This window comes from Myotis nattereri, assembly GCF_964212035.1.
Source record: "Myotis nattereri genome assembly, chromosome: 16".
Taxonomy (NCBI): domain Eukaryota; kingdom Metazoa; phylum Chordata; class Mammalia; order Chiroptera; family Vespertilionidae; genus Myotis; species Myotis nattereri.
Window position 1 is genome coordinate 43,426,611 of NC_138091.1, and position 24,640 is coordinate 43,451,250.

Here is a 24,640-nt window from a genome sequence, read left to right on the forward strand (position 1 = left end):
TTTCCAAATCCCATTTTGAGGAAATTCCCTAAGGTGACCTCCCAAATGCTCTGCAGGCCTAAATGCTGAGGGAGACAGGTGAAGGGGGGTAGGGGACCCAGCATAGGAGAAGCAAAATACTAGGAACCCCATCCCCAAGAATGTATGCAATGGACAGGAAGCCAAGGAGTTTCCCAAGACTAGCTCAGAAAAGGGTCAGAATCCAGAGCACAACCACAAGAATCCTGTGATTCTGAAACTTGTCACTTCCTTTGTGAGCCTGTCTGTGAAACTTTTTCAATTTTTATTTATTAATTTTAGAGAGAGAGAAAGGGGAAGAGAGAGTGATTTGTTTTCCACTTATTTGTGCATTCATTGGTTGATTATTGTATGTGCCCTGACTGGGGATCGTACCCTCAACCTTGGCATATCAGGACAATGCTCTAACCAACTGAGCTACCGGCCAGGGATGTCTGTGAAACTCTTTGAAAAAGGGTCTGTGTGCTGGCCTGCAAGGACAGCCAGAAGAAAGAAAGGACCACATCTCACTTCACAGCCACGCTCAGAGACAGAGAAATACAGTGAAGGACAGGACACGGGGCCAAGTCTCTGAAGTTTGCTGCCCAGAGGGCGGAAGAGCTCAGGACAGGCCTGAGTCATCACCGTTTCCTGTGAGTTTTCTTCCTAATAAGAGAAGTAATGCCTAGAGCAGTGATGGCGAACCTATGACACGCGTGTCAGAAGTGACATGCAAACTCATTTTTTTGGTTGATTTTTCTTTGTTAAATGGCATTTAAATATCTAAAATAAATATCAAAAATATAAATCTTTGTTTTACTATGGTTGCAAATATCAAAAAATTTCTATATGTGACATGGCACCAGAGTTAAGTTAGGGTTTTTCAAAATGCTGACACACCGAGCTCAAAAGGTTCCCCATCACTGGCCTAGAGTGTCTAACATGGTGCCTAACAGCTAATGAAAAGTCACTGTCAGCCTCCCCATCGCCTGCCCCCATGTCTTCTAACACTGAGCTGAGCTGACACCTCCACTGGGAGGGGGACGACACAGAGGGAGGAAATGCTGGAGACTGGACATTTGGGGAAAGGAAGGGAAGGAATTGTTTTCCCAGCAGCTTCTTGTACCAGGCAGGGTGCTGCGTAGTTTACTGATGGCCCCATTTAATCCTCTGAGGTGTCCTAGGAGCAAAGTAATCTTGGCCCCATTTCCAGAAAGGAAATCAAGGTGCAGAATAGTTAATAACTTGTCCACAGACAAACAGAGAGTCAGCAATCTGTCTGATTTCAACCCCAAGGCTGTCCCTCTTCACAGGCTTTCTCCCAGGAGCTGGGGACTGCGGAAGGGAGGCTGCACAGAGAAAGGGGGACCTTCTGACAGGCATACAGAGGAAAACAGAAACAAAGATCAGATTCCAAAGGGTCAGGAGAAAGGAGTAGGACCTGAAATCATCTGTCACCCCGCAACTTTGGAAGAACTGATGCATCCCCCTGGGCCTCGCTCCCAGGCCTGCCCAGCCCCCCAAGGCACCTTGCGGTGGGCCCCTGTGGTAACCCAGTGAGCACATCAGCAAACACGCCGCATGTGGTCGCCAGCTACAGAAAAACAAGCAGATGTGCACAGCCACTGCCCCATGTGGTGAAGGTGAGAAGACTGGGGCGGCTAAGCTGCACGCCCCCTCCCCGAGCCTGCATGAGGTTGGATGGACGAAAACAGTTGCCATGGTTAGTACCTCCAACCTAGTGAATGCACATGAGGAGATGGGGAGGTGAGGGGAGGTACCAGATAGACTAACGCAGAGGAATAAGCCAGAGCTGGACCAAAAGGCTAGGGCAGGTGGCAGCATCCTGGATAGGGGGTTGAATCCTGTCTCCAGCTGGGCAAGCCCCCAGAGCCCACTGGGAGGCCTCGGCTGGCTTACACCTCCACACTGCTGCCTCCTGCAGATCCTCCAACAGCACTAACGGAGCACCTACCCAAGCAGGGCCCATAGAAACAAGGGTGAGACCACCGATCACTGGCTCAAGTGAGAAATATTTACACTTGTGAACAACAGTGAAAAAAGGGCACTGGGAGCAACTCTCCGATGTGCAGCTGGGGAAAAGGCCCCCTGGGAAGAAATGACCTTGCCCCACGTTTTTTCTCTCGGGGCCCAGAATGGGATTGTAGAGGATGGAGGGACTTTCCATGCTTTGGGCTTTTTTTTTTTTTTTTTTTTTTTTTAGTAGCCAAAAGGCCCAAAGCTCCTCCCACACAGTCAGTCCTAGGGGGAACTCCAATTCTGAGCAAAGCTTTGGAATCCAGCTGGAATGAGGTTTCACTTTCTCTGCAGGTTCTGGTTTCCTGGTGTCACTGTGGGAGGTTAGGCAGGCAGCCAGCTTAGCTTAGGAAGAGTGAATGAAAGAGGAAAAGAGAAGGCTGGGCCAGGAGAGCAGGGGAGGGGCTGCCCGAGGCTGGAGGAATTGCTTTGCTGTCTGGCTTTAGTGAGGAATATGCTGGGAAAAGGGGTGCAAGAGGTAACAAGGTGGGTGAGAACCGGCCCTCTGAACTCGAGAAGCCCATCAATGAGCCTGCAGGGTCTATGAATCTCTTACATGAAAAATTATACCTGTGTCTGTGTATGTTTCCACATATTTGTGGGAAGTATTCACAACTTTTCTCAGATTCTTAAAGGACTCCATTACCCAAAACAGATTGGAAGCAATCTCTCACTTTACAGATGAAGAAACTTAGTGGAGAGAATAAGAAATGAATGAGTGGCCTAGACCAAGCACACTGGCTGGACAGGTTCCTAGTTTTCAGGATCATAAAATGCTGGGCGAATTATAACGATAGTTGTCATTCACTGAACACCGACCCTGTACCAGGTACCACATGGTAAATTTACACAGGCTCCTTGATTTCCTCATGGAATCAGTACATTAGAGCCAGAGAACTTGGCACAGGAGAAAGTGAGTGCCCCCGCCCCCCAAATCCATTGGAACCACCAAAAGGGAAGAAGAATACTCCCGATGTATGTACCCATTGCCTATTTCTGCTCAACAACCCCACCACCCTATCTTACCCCTATTCTCTCTCCCACTTACACACACACACACACACACACACACACACACGGATAAGGATCATATTGGTTCATCTGTGGGTTGCTTCCTTCACCTCCTCCTCAGCTCGTCTTCTAACTCAGCATATTTGGTATCCAGGAAAAAACTTTCCTTTCTTCCTTAAAGAGAGAAACTAAGATCAAAGAAAGGAAACAGAAATGGAGCTCACATGGAAAACTGAACCTTAGCAAAATTTGGGAACTAAGGGGGCTTTGTGAAGGGAACAATTACAACAGGCATGCCCGGCCAGTGTGGCTCAGTGATTGAGGGTAGACATATGAACTGGGAGGTCATGGTTCAATTCCCAGTCAGAGCACATGACTGGGTTGTGGGGCTCAATCCCTGGGGGGGAGGGGGGCATGCAGGAGGCAGCTGATCAATGATTCTCTCTCATCATTGATATTTCTATCACTCTCTCTCCTTCTCCCTTCCTCTCTGAAATCAATAAAAAAATAAACAAGCAGAACGTTATTCTTTGGATGGATGAATGTTTCTGAAGTGTTTGCAATTTATTTCTTTAAACGAGATGGCCATGTCTTCCAAAATTGCGTTTCTACTGTTAATTGCTTAATGAGGAAGGAATGAGAGGATCCTTGTGACAAGTTTAGAACAGTACCTGGCACCTAAAATGGACATAATCACTGTTAATGCCCGACTGATGTGAGTCAGTGAAAAGAGCTTATGCCTGGTCATCAGAAACACCTTTTTAGCTGTGTGACCTTAAGGACCTTAATAACCACATCTGAGGGGTAGTTTCCACTTCTGCAAATTGAGACTAGTAAGAACCTTGCCCAAAGTCCTTGTGAGGAAGGAAGAACACAAGGTCTTTCCTTTCTGGGTGATTCAGTCACCCTCAGCTGCCACTATCTATATGACAGTAGCTAGCAAGAAAGTGTTCTTGGTATAACATTACACCTTTTTTAAGTTACTTTATTTTTTTATTTTTTTATTTTATTTTAGAATTTGCTTGCTTTTGTTACTATCAATGGACACTTTTTGCTTAGATCATTCAGAGGTCAACTTCAAACCAGCTCAGGCCAACTTGTCACTAATTCTGAATTATCCAAATAGGAATTGATGACGATTTACTGTAACCAGTTCTTTGGAATGGGTTAGAACCCTGGCTCTAATCAAGACCACCACATGGATTCAGTTCAAGGATGTCCCCAACATGAACCTTTTTTTTTTTTAATATATTTTATTGATTTTTTTACAGAGAGGAAGAGAGAGGGATAGAGAGCCAGAAACATTGATGAGAGAGAGAAACCTCGATCAGTTGCCTCCTGCACACTCCCCACTGGGGATATGCCCGCAACCAAGGTACATGCCCTTGACTGGAATCGAGCCTGGGACCCTTGAGTCCGCAGGCCGACGCTCTATCCGCTGAGCCAAACCAGCTAGGGCCCCAACATGAACCTTTTAATGGCAAGCCGTATTTGGCAGATAGAGCACTGAAGCGGGAGCTAAGGTGCCCAGGTTCTGATCCCATCATTCATTTGCTGTGTGTTCTTTAGCAGGTCACTTCCACTCTCTGGGCCTCAGTTCCCTCCTCTGCAATGGAAGAATATGAACAAAATGATCCCTAAATCCCTTTGCAGCTGTCTGTAGGGACAAAAAATGGATGAGGCCCAGCCGACATGGCTCTGTGGTTGAGCATCAACCTATAAACCGGGAGGTCCCGGTTTGATTCCCGGTCAGGGCACATGCCTGGGTTTCAGGCTCCATCCCCAGTGTGGGGTGTGCAGGAAGCAGCCGATCAATGGTTCTCTCTCATCATTGATGTTTCTATCTCTCTCTCCCTCTCCCTTCCTCTCTGAAATCAATAAAAATATATTTTTAAAAGAAATGAGATGGGACCCCAGCATTTACTGATCCTCATCTGAAAAATGGGAACATGGGGATAATAATAGTAAATGAGTTGACACATGCGAAGCCCTTAGAATAGTGGCTAGCAAAGAATAAGCCTTCAGTTAATGGCTAACAATTGAAGTCTCTCTCTCTCTCTCTCTCTCTCTCTCTCTCTCTCTCTCTCTCTCCCTCTCTCTTTCTTCATAACAAGCTTGTAAGCTTAAAGACATTAAGCAAATTCCTAAGGATCACTCAACAAGTAAATGGGGGTGACCCTTGCAGCCATTACCCACTCCAACTCATATCTGGTGAAAAGGTCTCCAATGCCCAGTTCTGATCCACTGCCTCAATCACCATCCTCCGGGACTACAGGTCAGAGGACCCTCCCCTTCTCAATAAAACACCTCATATCATAAATAACATCCCTCCATGGAAGAGAGGGAAGATACAGACCTTTGAAAGCAACCAAATAAACACCCAGTTGTTTCAGATCCCTGTCCTAGCCACCCCTCCTCCTGCCCTTAGGGAAGCAGCCTCCTGACTGACCTCTGGGGGGGAGCCCAGCCCTGGAAGGTGAAGCTGAGGATCCAGCAAAGGAAGAGGTTTTCTATCACCAGCACTTGTGCTAGCCCTGCCTGAGGGCAAAGGGGAAACCCGATAAGCTCACCTTGGATCTGAGGAGAGGAAGAGAGGGGGAAGGGGGAGGAGGAAGGGGAAAAGAGGGAGAAGGAAAGGAAGACAGAAACGGGGAAGGAGAGTAAAAGCAAGACAGCCTCAAATTTCCGGAGGCTATTTCAGTTTTCTTTTCTGTTTAATGCAATTTCACGTATGATGTCAGCCAATGCCTGACTACTATTTTGGAAACTCCCCTTGGAGGCGCCCCCTCTACTGGCCTGACTTGCTATAAAGGGCCAGCCTGAGCTGCAGAGAATCCCTGCAAAGGATCCTAAGACAGCACAGGATCTCCCACAGCCTCTACCCACAGGTACCATGAAGGTCTCCGCAGCTGCCTTCGCTGTCCTCCTCGCCGCAGCCGCCTTCTGTGCTCCTGCATCGGCCTCCCCATGTAAGTCCCAGTCCTGACCACCTGAGTCAGCCCTCAGGCTAGCCCAGACCTTGCGTTTATACTGTCTGGATCCTATGATTTTCATTCTTACTTATTGCTTTTCTCTGATGCCCAGTGGCCCCTGATGGATCTCTGAGCCACTTTATGGCAAGGACCCTCTGATTAACTTTTCTGTGTTTTCAGGGTCTACACCCCAAGCTTGCAGGCACTCACTGAGTGTGGACTGATGCTGGGGTTATTAGTAGGAAGGGGCAGCTCAAGCTGACCTAAAAACATGACTCATGCCTGCCTAACACCAGCAAGGTTTCTAAGAAACTTACAAGCAAGTAACTAAAACCCTCCTGGGACAGTCATATTTCCCCCCATTTCATAGAGGGATTAAAATGGGGCTTGAGAAAGGATAATGAAAGCTAATTAAATACCTGCTATTTGTCAAGTATTATGCTGATTGCTTTACATATATCATCTTATTTAATACAACTATTCTTTTATATATATATATATATATATATATATATATATATACATACATATATATATTTTATTGATTTTTTACAGAGAGGAAGGGAGAGAGATAGAGAGTTAGAAACATCGATGAGAGAGAAACATCGATCAGCTGCCTCCTGCACATCTCCTACTGGGGATGTGCCCGCAACCCAGGTACATGCCCTTGACCGGAATCGAACCTGGGACCTTTCAGTCTGCAGGCCGACGCTCTATCCACTGAGCCAAATCGGTTTTGGCAATACAACTATTCTTTTAAAAAATATATTTTTATTGATTTCAGAGAGGAAGGGAGAGGGAGATAGAAACATCATGATGAGAGAGAATAATTGATCAGCTGCCTCCTGTACACCCCACACTGGGAATTGAACCCGCAACCCAGGCATGTGCCCTGACCAGGAATTGAATCATGAACTCCTGGTTCATAGGTTGATGCTCAACCACTGAGCCACACCGGCCAGGCTCACAACTATTCTTTCAGTAGCTGTCCTTGACTTACAGATGGGGAAACAGAGGGAGGCCCAGAGAGGTTAAGTAATTTGCCAGGTTCACACAGCTAGGAAGTAGGGAATCTGGTATTCAAACTCAGTCCTATTTGGCTCTTAAACACTCCTACTCTGCTGGGAAATGGCAACTGACATTTCCTAGGGTCATTCTGAATTAATTGACCAACAAAAAGTCCTCCTTCTCTGATACGGCCCTTCTTACTATGCCTCAGCCACGGCTCCTACCATCCACCATGCACCTCCAGTCTGAGTTTTGGAAGCCTCTCCCCAGCCCACCCTAGGTCTCAAAGAAACCAAGTTCTGAATCCACTGAGGATCCTAGGAGGACAAGATAAGGCCAGAGGGCACAACACAAGTTAGGAAGAGGCCCGGCATGTACCGAGAGCCAAAGGCATGAGGGTGATGGTGCAGAGAGGATACAAGCGAGGCACAAGAATTGGGTGAGGGATTGGGGAGATCCTCTCAGTCCTCTGTTGGAATTCCACTCTGTCACTGTGTGTCAATGGCAAAGTGACTTTACCTCTCTGAGCCTCAGTTTTAGCCAAAGGATGAAAATAGTCTATTTAAGATAAATCATATAAAGTACCCAGTGCACTGGCAATGAATACAAGGGTCTCTTCCTTCCTTCTCCCAGATGCCTCGGACACCACACCCTGCTGCTTTGCCTACATCTCCCGCCCACTGCCCCGTGCCCACCTCCAGGAGTATTTCTACACCAGCAGCAAGTGCTCCATGCCAGCAGTCGTGTGAGTCTCAGTCCCATGGAACCCTCAGCAGGGTGCAGAGCCCATCCCCCTAGAAGCCCTCTAGAGGATGCCCCATCCACTGGGGCCAATCCTCTAACTGCTCAAATAGCATGGCTCCTCCAACTCCAGCTTCAGATTCCCCAGCTATCATGAAAAGGATCAGACAGGGTGATCTTGGAGGATCTTCCCCACTCTGATGCACTAGGTTAGGTCTCTGATCTTTACAGTTGTGACTTTTACTTGAACATCATTTGCAATGATCTTGTATGGAGATCAATTTGGTCATCACTTTCCAGTTAAGAACTTCACAGTTGCCTATACCCACAACCTATCAAATCCACCTCAGAGGAACTAAGGAGAGGTCAGAAGTCAGGGTCCTAGTTGCAGTCACTTGTGCAAAAAACACACACAACTTGATTGATTGGTGGAGAAATAATGAGATTCTTCTTTAAATCTGCAAGCTAATACATCTGAAAAAATCAAATAATCCCTACTACCTAGGAAGTGCCTACTGTGTGTCAAATGTCTTACATGCATTATTTAGACCCAGGGCCAGAGACTTGGGAGAGCACACAGAAAAGAAAGGCAGCAACTTTGAGTAATTCTCAAGGGACAGGTGAGGGTAGAGGCTCCCATGAGACAGAGCAGGAAAAGAGGTAGGTGGGAAGTCAGGCAAGTGGAGGGTCCCCAATATGGGGGGGAGGGAGAGAAGTCTTGGCGAGGAGGGACTATTCTCCAGTGTCCCATTCTACAGGGAGGAGAAGGAAATGGGGGCCTGAGCAACCCTGACCCCAGATGTTGGTTTCCTGACCTTTTGATTTCCTGGCCACAGGCCAAGGGGGCAGAGGAGAGCAGATGATGGTAAGCCAGCAGGATTTCCTGTATGCCACCGGGCTTAACAAGAGCAGGGTGTGGGTCTGAAGCTGTCTTACCACCCCAAATAAGAAAATAAACACTAGGAGGTGCAAGAGCCCAGAATATGGCTTCTGCTCCCTTTCTCTTCTCTGCCCGCTAGGGTGGGCAAGAGATGGTCACGGGGCTCTGAGTGAGGCTCAGAACAGGGAAGCAGCTTCCCTGAGAGCAAAGACTACCCATGACAGAGCATGGAACCCTCATTCTCACCAGACAACCTAAGCTTTCATTTTTATCTGAAAACATCCTGAAGGAGAAGCCAAAACAAGAAAGGTCCAAGTTGGCAGGGCTAGCCCCAAAGTGGCTGGTTAAATGACAGAAGTGCTTTGACACTGCCAATATCTCAGTGTCCTCAACCTCTCTGAGCCACAGTGCCCTGTACCAGGATCTTTGGTCTCATGTTGCTCTGATCCACCCTAAAGCAGAGGTCCCACAGCATTCCAATGACAACAACAGCACATGCATGCTATTTTCAAAACCACATACTATCTCATTTGACCTTCACAATAACTGTGCAAAGTAGGAATTGTTTCTGTCCACATTTTGGAGATTTGCGAATAGACTCAGAGGCCCTAAGCGATTTGCCAAAGGTAATCCAACTAGTAAGTGGTGAAATCAAGACTCCAGTTTATGTCCTTCCCTCATTCACCACACATGCATAGATGTATTCATTTGTTGAGTTTCTACCCTGTGCCAGGCACTGTGTTATCTAAAGCCAAATTATATGGGGGTTTTTTTTGAAAGGGGGGGTGGTTTTTTAATTTTTCAATTAGAATCGACATTCAATATTATATTAGTTTCAGGTATACAGCATAGTGGTTAGACATTTATATAACTTATAAAGTGACGACCGCCCCCGTAAGTCTAGTCCCCACCCGGTACTATACATAGTTATCACAATACAATTGACTATATTCCCTATGCTGGACTTTGCATCCCTGTGACTATTTTGTAACTGCCAATTCATACTTCTTTTTAAAAATATATATTTCTATTGATTTCAGAGAGCAAGAGAGAGGGCGAGAGAGATAGAAACATCAATGATGAGAGAGAATCATTGATCAGTTGCCTCCTACACGTCCCACACTGGGGAATAAGCCCGCCACCAGAGCATATGGTCTGACTGGGAATCAGACCATGACCTGCTGGTCGATGCTCAACCACTGAGCCATGCTGGCTGGCCCCAATTCATACTTCTTAATCCCTTCACCTGTCCCCCAGCCCCCAACCCCTCTCTCATCTGGGACCATCAGTTTGTCTTCTGTACCTATGAGTTTGTTTCTGTTCTGACAGTTCATTTACTTTGGGTTTTTTTAGATTCCATGTATAAGTGAAATCATAAAGTATTTGTCTTCTCTGTCTGACTTATTTCACTTAGCATATACCTTCTAGGTCCACTCATGTTGTTCAGGGCCCTTTCAAGGGACATAGTTAGGGAATGAGTAAGTGGATCTCGTATTATTAATCCAGTCCAACATTTATAGCTCCTTCCTCTATATCAGAGCGCATAACCTTGGGTAAACATTCTAATCATCTGAGGAGCTTTGAAAAGATACTAATGCCCAGGCCCCTCACAGGTTTGTTTTACCACCTCCAGTCTCCCTCTTGCTCAGCCATGACCAAGTTCCCAGAGAATGCCTCTTTTCCTCTGCATCTGGAGCACCCAGTACGGGGTCCGAAACAGAGAAAAGGCTAATGGTTGACCAGTTCAACCCGGGGCTCCTCAGGCTTGTATCCCCTTTGCTCTCCAGGTGGCATGTGTGTGTGAGAGAATTACAATGCACACAACTCTGCTTCTGACTTGGAGCCCTTCTGAATCAACAGAAAAGGAAATGTCCTTTCCTTAAAAGCCACAGATAAAATCTTACGGAGCTCCAAAAATGACCTACCCAGTATCTTCATCATCTCTTCTTGTGCCTCAATCCATGTCATTCCTAAAAATGACTGTCCCAGCGCTGACCAGGTCTCTCTCCTCTCTTCTCCCACAGCTTAATCACCCGAAAGAACCGTCAGGTGTGTGCCAATCCAGAGAAGAGATGGGTGCGGGAGATTATCAACGCTTTGGAGATGAGCTAGGATGAAAGGCGCCTTAAACCCAGAATTTATGCAACTTTCTTATTGCTTCTCCCCAATCCCCGGCTCCCACCCTCCTGGGAGGCCCTGATTCCCTACACAGCATAGTGGCAGTTATAAAAGCCTCCCCACCAAAGCCCTCAGGAGCTCCTGGGGCTCTGAATTGTGCACAGAAAATCTCTGGCCTTGGAGCTGCAGGCGCCTCAGCTCAGGCATGGCTCTGCAATCAGGAAGGAAGTCGGCATGCCTCTGGTCAGCATGCCTCTGGAAGCGAAGAAGGGAGACAAACTGGGCTTCGATGGTAATGTCCCATGGCCACTGCTCCAACCTCAGCCCCTCACTGGGATAGGCTGACTGACAAAAGTGAGAAATCAGCTTTCTATTAAAATTCCCAAGACAATTTCGAAGCTGGCTCCTGGCATGATTTCTTCCTCAGGGACCCTCCTTCCTCATGAGTATTAAGCATGCAGGGGTGCACACACCTGGTGTCCTCCCTAGATTTGGGGGTGATGGCCTTGCAGTGAGCAGGGCTGGGAGCATAAGCTCTCTGAGAGGGGCATGGGCAGGACAGTGGCTTATCTACCCTGGGGGGAAACAAGAGTCACTACATCCCCACTCCCATGTCCCCACGAATTTATTTCACTCCCTGCCACAGCACCTCCATTTCCTCAGACCTTCCCCTTCTACCCTTGTCTACCCTAGTCCTCATCCCCAGTCTTGCTCCTGGAATAGGTTTTAGTGGCAATCCCAACACCTCAGTTCTTTCAAATGGAGGGAGTAAAGAGGTGGGAGCACTCCAACTTCCCCATCGATGTGCTCCTTCATGTGAACATATATTGACAATATATATCTTTGTAATTATAGAGAGCATAGCTGAGTGCTCACTGTGTGCTGGGCATTGCCAGCCCCTTACATTCATCATCCCTCATCCCCACAACCCTTTGGAGGAAGCAGTATTATCAACCATGTTTACAGTTGGGAAAATCCTTGGCAAGAGAAGGAAATAACTTGCCCAAACCCCAAAGTAAAAGAAGTAAAATAAAAAAAGGGGGGGGGCATTTAAACCCATCAGGTGTTATGTCAAAGCCCATGCTTTTTTTTTTTAACCCTTAATTTGTAAAACTTCAAACCTACAGAAATTTCAAGACTATACCCATTAACCTTCATCTAGATTTGAATGTTAACATTTTACCATATTTGCTTTATCTATATGCATATGTGTGTGCATGTGTATGTGTGTGTGTGTGTGTATATATATAGTTGGTATAATACACTTTTTTTCCAAATTTGAGAGTAAGTTGCAGATGTGATATCACTTCACCCCTAAAAGTTTCAGTACATATTTCACACTCAGGAAACCTAACGCTGACACAATACTATTTTCTAAAACACAGGCCATGATCAAAGGCCACAACTGTCCCAATGTCTTCTACAGCTATTTTTTAAATCTAGGCTACAATTATGTCCACACACTGAATTCAGCTGCCATGTCTTTTCAGTGTCCTTTACCAGACTTTCTCTGTCTTTAAGAACATTGATATTTCGGGGAAGTTCAGATAAGACTTTTGTAGAATATTTCATTTGAATTTGCCTGATTGTTTCCCCCGAATTAAACTCAGGGTAAACATTTTTGGCCAGAATACCAGGGCGATGCTGTCTTTCTCAGTGCAGTACATCAGGGCACACGATGCCAGTTTACTAGTGATGTCAAGTCTGATGGCTTGGTGGCCCGTTCTCTTGCTACAGTGAGCTGCCTGCTGTGTGCCAAGCACTGTACTAGGCATTGGGGGTGGGGGTCAGGAGCGGAATAGAGGGGTGAAAGAGCTACCAGCCACAATCTATACTTTTAGGCAGTTCACAGTCTAGTGAGAAAGATGGAAAGACCCATGAACAGATGAAACATAAGACAAACTCTTCAAGGCAAGCACCACTACAAAAGGTTGTGGTCATATTGTGGAGTAGGGGGGATTACACCTAAATGGGGTGAGGCAGAGTGCCTCAGGGAGAAAAGAGACTTCAGAGATAACATTTAAGTAGAGTTTGAAAGATGTGAAAAACTGTTTAACAGGTGGAAAAGAAAATGAAAGACCTGACAGCTAGAGGAAACAGCATATGCAAAAGTAGGGGTATGAATGGTCTTAGCCCAGAGTTAGTTCAGTCTCTTGCTACCAAGGAAAGAGGGGCTTTCCCATCCCTGCCATTTTCCTGATGACTAATCCTAAGAACCACCCCTGCTCCTAACACGGGTTTATATGAGCTTGACACTTCACCAAACCCTTAGACTATCTCTTTGAATTTATGCCTCACCATAGCCCCTCTAGTTAGCTAGACAAACATGACTTTCCCGCATTTTAGATGAGGACACTGAAGATCCTAGAGGTAAAATGACTAGCTCAATCCATAAGCCAGTAGATGCCAGGGCTGGGGCTAAAGAATGGAACTAGAGCCCTGGCCGGGTAGCTCACATGGTTGGAGCATTGTCCCAATGTGCAAGGGTTGCAGGTTCAATCCCCAGTCAGAGGGCACATACCAGAGTCAACCAATGAATGCATAAATACTAGTAAGTGGAACAACAAATCGATGTTTCTCTTTCTCACTTTCTCTCTCTCTCTTTCTCTCTCTCTCTCTCTCTCTCTCTCTCTCTCTCTCTCTCTCTTCCTCTCTCTCTCTCTCTCTCTCTCTCTCTCTCTCTTTCTCTCTCAAAATCAATCAATACATTTTGCTTTTAAAGAATGGAACTGGAGCATTCTAGTTACCTAGGAGACCTGGTTGCTCAGCACTTGGAAGCTTCCATTTCCAGAAGCCCAGACATCTCACTAGTTCCTCTTGTACACAAGACAGGGTATCCTGAGCTCTCTCTCCACATCCCCGAAGGCCCTGTATTCTCCACCACCACCACCCTGCCCTCTGGCCCCACCAGGAGAATAAAAAGATGGCCTACGAAAAATCAATCGATATCTTTGAAATCGCCAGGTCAATGTTCAAGTACCCATGGCTGGAATATCCATACAGGACCAAAGGTGAGGCTGGAATGGAGAGGAACAGAATCAGGGGCAAGGGCCTGAAAAGGAAAGCCCCCTGGGTCCCCTTCCTGGCAGGGGTCAGGGTGAGTTCAGCAAATCTATGGGATGGGTCATGGAAAGCCCATGAACACTTGGATGGCTCCCCACAGCTGGCAAGGTAAGTCTCCAGGGTCTTCTAAAGTGGGACATCTTGTGTTTCCCAGGGTCTGCTCCCACACCTGCACCCTGGCTCTCTATCTAACACTCACACCTGCAAGTCTTTGCATAAGTTGTTTCCGGTGCCTAATGCTCCTCCCCTTATCTATCTCCTACTTGGACTGAAGACTCATGAGCTTGTGCAGAGTCTCTGGGTAAACAAGTACTGAGCCAGGTTAAGGGTCCCTCAACTGTATCACCTGTGCTTTCATCTGTCTTCACATTTGTTTCCCTTTGTTAATCACTAATAACAGTCTGCCTCACCAGCTGGTCCAGTGGCCCTCAAAAGTGTGGTCCCAGGACCAGTAGCATCAGCATCTCACTAGAAATGCAAATTCTCAGACGGAATCAATCCTCTAGGGCAGTGGTCAGCAAACCCATTAGTCAACAGAGCCAAATATCAACAGTATGATTGAAATTTCTTTTGAGAGCCAAATTTTTTAAGCTTAAACTATATAGAGAGGTACAGTACATTGTTATTAACTTAATTAGGGTACTCCTAAGGCTTAGGAAGAGCCACTCTCAAAGGGCCAAAGAGCCACATGTGGCTCACAAGCCGCAGTTTTCCGACCACGGTTCTAGAGCAGCAGTTCTCAACCTGTGGGTCGCTACCCCTTTTGGGGTCAAACGACCCTTTCACAGGGGTCGCCTAAATACATCCTGCATATCAGATATTTATATTACGATTCATAACAGTAGCAAAATTACAGTTATGAAGTAGCAACGAAAATAATTTTATGGTTTGGGGTCACCACAACATGAGGAACTGTATTAAAGGGTCGCAGCATTAGGAAGGTTGAGAACCACTGCTAGGGAATTGCTCTAACAAACTCTCCAGGTGATTCTAATGCACACTCAAGTTTAAAAAATTCTGACCAGGCCAATAACGGTTTGGCTCAGTGGATGGAGCATCAGCCTGCAGACTGAAAGGTCGCAGGTTCGATTCCGGTCAAGGGCATGTACCTTGGTTGTGGGCACATCCCCAGTGGGGAGTGTGCAAGAGGCAGCTGGTCGATGTTTCTCTCTCATCGATGTTTCTAACTCTCTATCTCTCTCCTTTCCTCTCTGTAAAAACTCAATAAAATAAATTTAAAAAAAATATATCACTTGGAAACTTTTATAAAAAAAAAATTCTGACCAGGACCAATGGTTTTCACCATTAGCTGCACATTAGAATCCTCTGGGGAGTTTTCTCTAATACCAAGGCCCCTTCCTCAGAGAATCTGTTCTGATTCTATTAGTCTTATGTAGGGCCAAGGCATGTTAAAAGTCCCGTCAGATAATTCCAATTCACAGCCACGGTTGAGAACCACTCTGCTGGACCAGAGCTTCTCAAACATCAAAGTACATACAAATCTTGTTGAAATGAAGATCCTGATTTGCGAGGCCTGGGGTGGAGCCTGAGAGTCTGCATTTCTGAGAAACTTCCAGGCTATGGCAATCCTGCTGTTCCATAGACCACATTTTGAGCAGCAAGGTAACAGGAAACCACGAGCCCCTTGAGGACAGGAATAACACCTTATTTACCTCCCTGGTGCCTAGTACTCCTGTTCACTAAATGCTGAATAAATGAATGCCTGAATGGATGATTCCTTAACCCGCCTTCGTGACTGCTATCTCGTTTGTACCACAGAACTCAAAAAGGCCTCGATATCTGTTTACCTCCCCTTGTCCTGTCACCAGGTAAGACCCCTAACTTTTGCCACCTTGGGAGATTTGTTGAATAGGAGGGGCAGCAGACTGTCCCTTCCCATTAAGGTCAGTTCACAGAACCCCAACACTCACCCTTGGGCATGTTAAAAGTTCCCTTGAATGATTCCAATAAGCAGCCAAGGTTGAGAACTTCCTCTGGTCCCATCTCTGAGCTGGGCTGAGAACTGAGGGCAGAGGAGAATTTGTCACTAATTTTTGGACAAGTCATTTTCCTTCCATAAGCCTCAGAAGCCTCCTCTGTCACAGGCCAACCCTTGCCCAGAACCCTTCGTGGAACTGTTGTGAGGTACCATCTGCAAGGCCTAGGCAATGCAATCAGTGCTGAATGATGAGTCATTTTTATTAATTAATACAGAGATTCTCATAAAACACAGAGCACCCAATTAAATTTGAATTTCATATAAACAATGAAATATATATATGTATGTGTGTGTGTGTGTGTGTGTGTGTGTCCCCTATATAATAAAAGCCTAATATGCTAAGTGCCCGGCCAACCAGTCAGCCGTTCAACCAATCAAAGCTAATATGCTAATGAACGCTAAGGCCATCAACTGCTCGCTATGACATGCACTGACCACCAGCGGGCAGTCAACTGGTCGCTATGATTTGCACTGACCCCCAGAGGGGGACGCTCTGACCAGTAGGTTAGCTTGCTGCTGGGGTCCGGCCAATTGGGACTGAGTGAGATGGGCTGGACATGCCCTGGAGCCCTCCTGCAGTCCCTCCCCTGCTGGCCACCTCCCGCATCCCTCCCTGGCCCCAATTGTGCACTGGTGGGGTTCCTCTGCCTGACCTGTGCCCTCTCACAGTCCAGGCTGAGGGACCCACCCAACCTCAGTGCACAAATTTCATGCACCAGACCTCTAGTGTGCGCACACACATAGCATTCATTACCTGAAATCCAAGTTTAACAGCCTGTTATTTGCTTGCTGTTTACTAAATCTGCAACTGCTCTGCCATCCACCTTGTTTTCCCAGACACCAAAGGAAGAGTTCCCCCCAAGTCCAGAGTGCTGGAGGCAGCACCCAGCCAAGCCAAACTCAGCACCATACTGCTACTTTAATACGCCTGAGATGTACACGCACTGGCACATCCTGTATGATCATCAACAGAAACGGGAGGCCCAGAAAACATTGCAGAGAATGAGCGCTCAACTTAGGTGTGATTTACTGTTATTCTCCATACCTTCTGTACCTTCTAGGAAATTGAAGGAAAGGGTGTGGTGGGGCAGGGAATGGAGCAAGTCAGCCTATAGATCCCAGAGAAGACCTCAGGGTAGAAGGAGGCTCATCTGTCTTCCGCTGGTCCCATCTCTAAACTGGGCTGAGAAACGGGGGCACAGGAGAATTTGTGAAGGGGAGAGAAAGGGAACAAGGGGACCAAGGCTGCATGTGCAATCTCTCACACAGATACCACTTCAAAGAGGGTACTGACATCCAAAAAGTCCATCTCCCCATGAACAAGTTGACTACAAAATATCAAAAAGAACACAAGACTTTACACCCTACTGAGGACTCCTTGAAGTGGCAAAGATTAAAGGTCAGGGACCATGGTGGGAGGGAGGATAGAGAGACTCCCTTCCTGTGAATGCCCTTACCTTGGGCTCTCACCATCCTTCAGCCCTCAATCCCATAATGGAGGACAGCGAGGAAAAGGGATTGGATTGGATGAGCTCCTTTCAGTTTGAAGTTTTACAATTATATTTATTCCTTTCCTCCTCGCCACTGGCTCCTTTGGAAGGGCAGGAACTCACAAAAAGCCTGAAATCTCCCAGAGAGGATGAGCAGTTCTATGCAACACAGGTGAGAAGTTGCAAGGGTGGAGGTAGGAGTTGGCCGAGTTGAAGAGGAGAAAGATGCTTGAGGTGGGGGTTGGGTGGTGTTCCAAGAACCAAATCTAGCAGTGTACAGAGAATGGTAACTCCTGGGGTGGTATCCAAGGTCTCTTCCCTTCCCTCTACCCTTCTTCCTGCAGGCTCTGGGGTGCCTGGGCATCAGTGACGAGTCTGTCATAGAGGCACTACTGCAGGTGGTAAGTCTGGGGCTGCACTGAGTTCAGGAGAGGAGGGAGCAGGGCATAAGGTGTATAGAACATGGGCACAGACAAGGCTCACAAAGATGGTGGGTTAGATCCAGCGAAGAGAGCCACCAGGGTGCAGCATATGCCAGCTCATGCCCTTTAAAGGACAGCTTGATTTAAAAGGATGGGGGAGGTGGGATCGGAAGAGCCCTTTTGTCTAAGAAAAGACACTCAACTGAAAAACTAGGAGAGAACTGGGACTGAGTTCATTCTCTCCCTTAACTGAATCAATGCCTCATATTTATATGCCCCGTTATAATGGACAGCGTGCATCTGCATAATCTCATTTAAATCTTACAATACTAGGAATAGGTGGTAGTATCTGCATTTTCCTAATGAGAAATGGGAACTCTGAGAGGCCAAGCAACTTGCCCAAGGTCACATGGCGACTACATCCCAGATAGGTATTTGAACAAGTCTTACTCCCAAGTTTTGCGCCTCCCATTACACCTTCCTGGCTGTACTGTGTTTGAGTACAGACAGGTCACTCTCTAGGCCTGTTTCATTTATAACATGAGATTAAGCTGAGATTCTTAAAGCTCTGACATTCCATCACCTTATAGCATGTTTCCACCACCTGCCTCTTAAATCAGGTCGAAACTGGTCCAGAGAGAGTGAAGTATGAGGCTTACAGAACCCTGGCCATCCTGGGTAAGTATATCCTCTCCCTGGCTGGGGAGTTGGGAAAGGTGAGACAGGAGGCAGCGCAGCCACTCTCCCCTCTGGTAAAGACAGAAGTGTAGTGCAGTATATGCCTGCACAACCTAGCACTGGGCAGTGTCTGGGAACTCTCCCAGGTACTGCTGGGGAAAGGAGGGAGAGAGAGAGAGAGAGAGAGAGAGAGAGAGAGAGAGAGAGAGAGAGAGAGAGAGAGAGAGAAGGGAAGTGAAAAGGGAGATTGGAATTAAGGTTGCGCTCAGCCAGCTGCTCTGGTGTCCTGGGAAGATGAGCAACATCTTGGGACCTAGTACTTGGAACTTATGTCTTGAGGGCACAGTGGAGTCCAATGGATCCTGGCAGAGAGGAGCAGCCCAAGGCTCTGCCGTGACCTCAGGACCCTCCCTGTCTAGGTTGCCTGAATAAGGATGTGATCCAGGCTCTCATCAAGCAGTTGAAGGAGCCAAATGAGGAGCAAAGGATGGATACTCTGAGGGGACTACAAGTAGCTCTGAATTCCTGGGCTGCTATCCCCAATGACAAGGTGATTGGGAGATCAGTAATTGGGGCAAGATAGGGCAAGGTAATTGATGGTGTTGGCTGGGGGTTAGGTCAGGGAGAAGGTAACCTAGCTCCTGATTTTGATGGGAAGGCATTGTCCTGTGGAGTTTCCTGAATGGAAGCACTGGCGTAGCAATTTACCACTCACAACCTACTTTTGCCCCCCTGTGTACAGGAAGAACAGACCACTTTCCAAGTTTTGCTAGAAAGGGTTGTAGTTGGCACCAGGGGTGAATTCTAGAAAAAGAAAAATAACATGTTTCTAGTCTGAGGGATAATAATTCAGTAGTTAGAAAACTGGTCATTTTGAAGATAGTGGGAAGAGTTGTGCAGCAATGTTCTCGAGTAGGTGAGAAGAAATGAGCTCTAACAGTCTACAGTACAAGTGGAAAGGAAGAACATATGGGTGCAGGTTGAAAGTTGGATAAAAGTGGTGGTATCTCTGGAACTTGTACTTGCTCAGCAAAGTAGGAAACAAGGTCATTAGCTGAGTGGGAATGGAGGAAGAAAGTGCTAGAGGTACCAGAGGGAAGGGTGTGATGTAGAGGGTGGAAAAGAGAATTGCCTGGAGAAAAGCAGTATGATCAGTAGGCAGCATTAGGGATCTACATGAAGTTTGTGTTCATCCATCTAAAACAAGATCAATCATTGTGACTGCGTTTTTCTCCAGGAAGGACAGGCACAGAGCAAGTAGAGAGCTGAATACAATGAACCAAGATAAGGTAAAGGAGTTGAGGCAGGAAGTAATTATAGCAGGACCATGGACTTTAAGCTGGGTAAAGAGGGATGAAGGTGAGGAGCAGTGAAATGGTGCTTAATGATGATTAGTCCTTGTGGAGTCCAACAATTGTTAACATCAAGAGGTGAGCTGGAAAGATAGGAAGTAATGGTCAGAGTGGGATCCGTGAAATGGAGAAATTGTAGTTAATAAGTAATGATAAAATCTCTGTGGGAATTACTAGCTGACAGTGTGGAGTACAAGGTTATTGGAGGGGAGGAGCTGGATCAATGAAATGTACATATTTTTAAATGCTGGGAATTAGACAGCAGAAGTATTAAGAGAATAACATTGATTCATTCAGAAGATAAAGTCATAGAGAAATGAGAGGATATGACCTAGGAGCAAGTAGATGACAACAAAAACAAGAAGTGGATAAAATAATCTGATAACATGAGATTCATTTTAGGGAGAATGGTCTGGAAGCAGCAAAGAATTGCCCTCTTAACAAAGCCTGGCTGAGAACACAGTCCCCTCCTGTCTTCCTCTCAGAGGACTCAAATCGGGGATGAAGGGATGCTGGCATCTGTGCTGCAGATGCTGATACAGAAGTCAAAGAATGAAGCAGCCGTGGAGGCAGCCCTGTGTTTGGGTTTCCTGAGACCCTGCAGCAACACAGCCCGAGACTTCTTGCTGCAGTGCCTATGCCACGGGCTTACGTCCCAGAGGATGAAGGTGTGCAGGGCAGGAGGCTGGATCCCTGGGAAGGACGGGGGAGACGGGCTAGTGCTGACTTCCATGGGGGTCTGGACCCTGTCATCCTCATCCCAGGGCAAGGTAGCTTCAACAGGGAGTACTGCAGGTCCTCTGTGTGTGAATGTGTGTATGCACGGCTAAGGGGTCATGCGGACCTACATATACATGTGTCTGTGCACATTTGATACGTATTCATTTATGTATGTGCACACTCAAGAGGCAGGACCCCACCTATTCCCCACAAGTTCTAGACTCAGCTGTCAAGTAGGCCTGGCCATCCAGATGCTTCTTGGACCCCACCCACCCTGCCTGCCCCCATAGATACTTAGGATGCTGGTCAAGATGATGCGTGTACACTCAGCCGAGGTCATCAGGGCCGTCCTAGACCAGCTGTGCTATTCTTGTGTCCTTGAGGTGAGTCTAGGGCTGCCTAATACCCTTCTTTCTCCATCACTAAGACAGAGTTGGGGGATGGATGAGAGGGAGTCTATCCTTCATGGCTCCCCACCCCTGCCCTCAGCATCGCTTTGAGGCGACCCAGATGCTCAAGACCATTGGGCTGGAACAGATCCAGGCACAGGGACTGGAGGGACTCACATTTGACCTACTCAGGAGGAAGATATTTAATGAACCCTTCCTCGTAAGTAAGACCAAAGCTCTAAAGCCCAGGCAGCCCAAAGCTGTCTCTCCCCCTTCTCAGACCTCCCGTCTTGGTTCCCACCACACTGCCCCCTAAAGAATCACATTCACTCTAACCTACTCCGTTTCCCTAATGCAGCCTGTTTTTAAGCCACCTTGCCTTTGCTCAGACAAAATGCCCCTGTCATCCCTCTCCCCTCTGCAATGTCACACTGGTAAGTAACTCTTGTCTCCTTCTGCCTACTCAAATATGACAGCTCCTTCAAGACCAGGCTAAGCACCACCTCCTATGGGAAGTTTTCCCAAATCACCACAAAGAGCATCAGCTCTGCCCTCTTATGTCCCATTGCTTTTACCTTTATAACAGCTTACTACAAAACTAGTCACACAACTTTTATCTAAAGACATTTTCCTAAAATGTAAATCAGGTTGTGCATAAAACTTTTCAATAGCTTCCCATTGCCCTCAGAATGGTTTACCCTGTCCTTCACCGCCCAGCCTGCTTACGCCTCCAGCATCATCTCAACCACTCAACCCCTCAGAACCACACACCAACTATGCTTAGGATGACCCTATCCTGATTTATACCTGTGATCCCAGTGTAACTCCTCAGAGTGCCTGCCCCATGTTGAAGAGTCCCAGTGTGGTCACCTTGATAAACTGAATTATTTTCTGTTCTCTAAACACGCTGTGCTCTCCCTCTCTTGCCTCCAGGCTTTTATACATGTCCTCCCCGCATCCACACCTAGAAAATCACCCTCCCCCAACCCACTGCCTGGTTAACTCCCATTCACCCTTCAGGTTTCAGATGAGACATCACCTCCTCCAGGAAATCTTCCTGGTGCCCAGACTAAGTTAGGAGACCTTCCTATGTGCACCCTACCCTTAGTTCAGTTTAACACTTACACAGTAATGTAACTGCCTACTCACCAGTCTGCTTCCCCCACCAGACCTTCCCTCAAGGAAGGTATATGCAAGAAACTAAACATTCAACAAAGGTTTGTGAAGCACTTAAGGGTACACCCCTGCATTCCTTCTCTCTCTTGTCCCATCTAAATCCCGCTTCAGGCTATGAGGCAGGCTGTGGCTGAAATTGTGGACGAGTTCAAGATGAAGCCCATGATGATGAACTTGGTGGAAGGGTGAGTGGCTTAGACTGGGAGCTGCCAGGGCCAAATCCTAGGTGGTGGGAATGGGGCAGAGGAACAGAGGGAGAGCTAAGAACTTGCCAGTTCTCAGCTGTCACTTGCCTTTGCCCCTGGCCAAGTCACTTTTTGACCCCTGGACTTTACTTCTACTGTACAAAGAGGCTGATTATACCTACCACTCAGGCTTGCTATAAAGCTCAAATTAAGACGAGGACATGAATGGGACTTGTAAAAGGTAAAGTTCTGAATAGATATATTTCTCAGCACCTCCTCAGTATCTCCTTTTCCCCTCCTGACCCCTTCTGACCTAAGAAACAAGAGGGGAAAAATTAATGAAATCAGCATCACTCATCAGCCTTATGCCCAACTCACTCTGGGCTATACCAAGAAATCATCAGCCTTCCTCCCTCTCCCCTTAACTGAACCACAACACACTCCCTTCTACACAGGCAACTAATGAACCCACAAGTTGCTTCACGCCAGGAAGCAGTCATCTCTTTGGTAAGGCCAGTTTTGCTTCTTTGATCAGATGTGTTGATGGCAAGGGCAATAGGCAACTGAGCAGCTACTGAAAGGAAAAAAAAGGCTGTGAAGTTCAGGGTTGCTTGTTTATTTTACAACTAGGGGCCCAGTGCATGAATTTGTGAACCTTGAAAGGAACTGTGGCTGTGAGGCTGAGGTGGGCATAAGGGCAGGTCTCGGCCCATCCTCCATGCCCCTGCCCGGCCCCGCCTGCAGCCCCACTCCCACCGCTGTGGCTCCCACGCGCTGACAGGACCAGGCCTGCTTGGAACACTCACAGCGTGGAGCAATTGGGGCCAGTGCCAGCAGCAGCTGTGAGCAGGGCTGCTGCCCCAATCACCCTTCAGGAGCAGGGGGAGATGGAGAAGCCCTCAGGGGTGATTGGGGCAGGCAGCCGCTGCTCACAACTCTGATGGCCCCGAGCCATCAAGACTGGCACCAGCAACAGGTGCAAGCACCGGGCGGGACCACAGAGCACGGGAGCAAAGAATTTTCAGTAACCACCAGAGGCTCACCCCAATGATAGCGACCAGCACCCTACCTAGGTCTGACGCCCCCACTCACCTGGTCCACCATCCCACCACGGCAGTCGCCCGCCATGTTCCAAGCTCTGCCTCCTGCTGCCCCTGGTGGTCAGCACATGTCATAGCGACTAATTGTTGACTGTTGGCTGTTCCGCAGTTCAGTCTATTTGCATATTAGAATTTTATATATTTAGATTCCAGGAGTTCAGAGTAACCTTTTCTTCAGGATTAGAGAACAGTGCGTTAAGGAATAAGGGACAGGAGATGGGTGTTAAGAGGCATTGCTTAAACATTAGAGAAACTGTCTGAACTCTTCCTGGTGAATGTGCAATGGAACCTGATGCAGTGGCCCCAAAAGGCAAGGAAAGGGATACCTTAGCTGGAAAGCCATCATCTCCCACTCTCCAGGCCACAGGGCCATCACAAGGGGATTAGAATTGACAAGTGTATCTTCCTGGACTGATTACTTAGGCACTCTCCTTCTGCCTCTACCAGGGTGTCCTGGGGATCCGCAGCCCACCAGTGTTCCACTTGCTCCTGGACATGCTAGACACAGAAAAAAGCCAGTCTATAAAGAAGAGTGTAAGGCATTCCTACCCTCCTCTTCCTCTTCTAACTCCTCCTCCAAGCCCTTCCCATCTAGCCTCACTACTTGCTTTGTCAGGAGGGAGGAGAGGGGAATAAGTCCTCACACAGTCCCTTGACCTCATTCCTTGGGGCCATAGTGCCCTGTGGGTAGAGCTCCCCCTCCCATGGGTAACCCCTTCCACTCCGAGCCTGAGCCTGAAGCCAGCAAGCCACAGAGCCTTTATTTCAATGCAGCTACAAGAAACACTCACTGTTTTGGCCTCAATTGATCCCTGGATCAAAAACAAGCTGAAAAACAAGGTTTTCTTTGTATCTGAGTCACCTCTGACCAAGGAGAAGGAAGAGCCTACAAGGTTCAGAAAAGAGAATGAGAACCTAGAAGAGTTAAATATCCAAGACTTTCGACTTGCACAGCTGAGCCCCTTGTTTGTTGCAAAGGCCAGTGCCTCATCAGACCAACAGGAAAAGTTGAGGGCCCAGAAAAGGTCTCCCTGTTACCTCACCCCCGCCTTCCCTCCCCGTTTCCCTAAACCACGAAAACACAAGTCACAGGCCACAGGGCCTTGGACACCAGAAATCAGGAAACAGCTTCAGATCCTTGCCAAAACCTCCAAATAGGTCACTTCCCGAGGATGCTTCTCAGGCTCCCCTGAGAAAATGTCTATACTTACCCTCGATGAATAAATGAATGTCACGTCTACCTACGCTGTTCCCTGCATCAGAGGCTTCACTGAAACACAGGTCTCCTCACTCTGGGTTGGA

The 24,640-nt window shown here is 47.3% G+C and overlaps 2 protein-coding genes across 2 annotated transcripts; both read left to right on the plus strand.

Moving 5' to 3' along the window:
* The first annotated feature begins 5,879 nt into the window (after positions 1–5,879).
* On the plus strand, positions 5,880–11,776 carry CCL5 (C-C motif chemokine ligand 5). The gene is made up of 3 exons (XM_081110196.1): positions 5,880–6,014; positions 7,659–7,770; positions 10,671–11,776. Exons 1-3 carry the CDS (start codon positions 5,939–5,941, stop codon positions 10,756–10,758), a joined length of 276 nt encoding a protein of 91 aa, XP_080966322.1. The 5' UTR covers positions 5,880–5,938; the 3' UTR covers positions 10,759–11,776.
* Positions 11,777–13,687: 1,911 nt separating this feature from the next.
* Positions 13,688–24,496, plus strand: HEATR9 (HEAT repeat containing 9; the record flags this gene model as incomplete). The annotated part of the gene is made up of 14 exons (XM_081108963.1): positions 13,688–13,775; positions 15,607–15,656; positions 16,664–16,845; positions 17,461–17,488; positions 17,661–17,717; positions 18,329–18,416; positions 18,836–18,966; positions 20,254–20,436; positions 20,779–20,871; positions 20,978–21,097; positions 22,165–22,238; positions 22,694–22,745; positions 23,786–23,872; positions 24,113–24,496. 14 exons carry the CDS (start codon positions 13,688–13,690, stop codon positions 24,494–24,496), a joined length of 1,617 nt encoding a protein of 538 aa, XP_080965089.1.
* Positions 24,497–24,640: the final 144 nt, after the last annotated feature.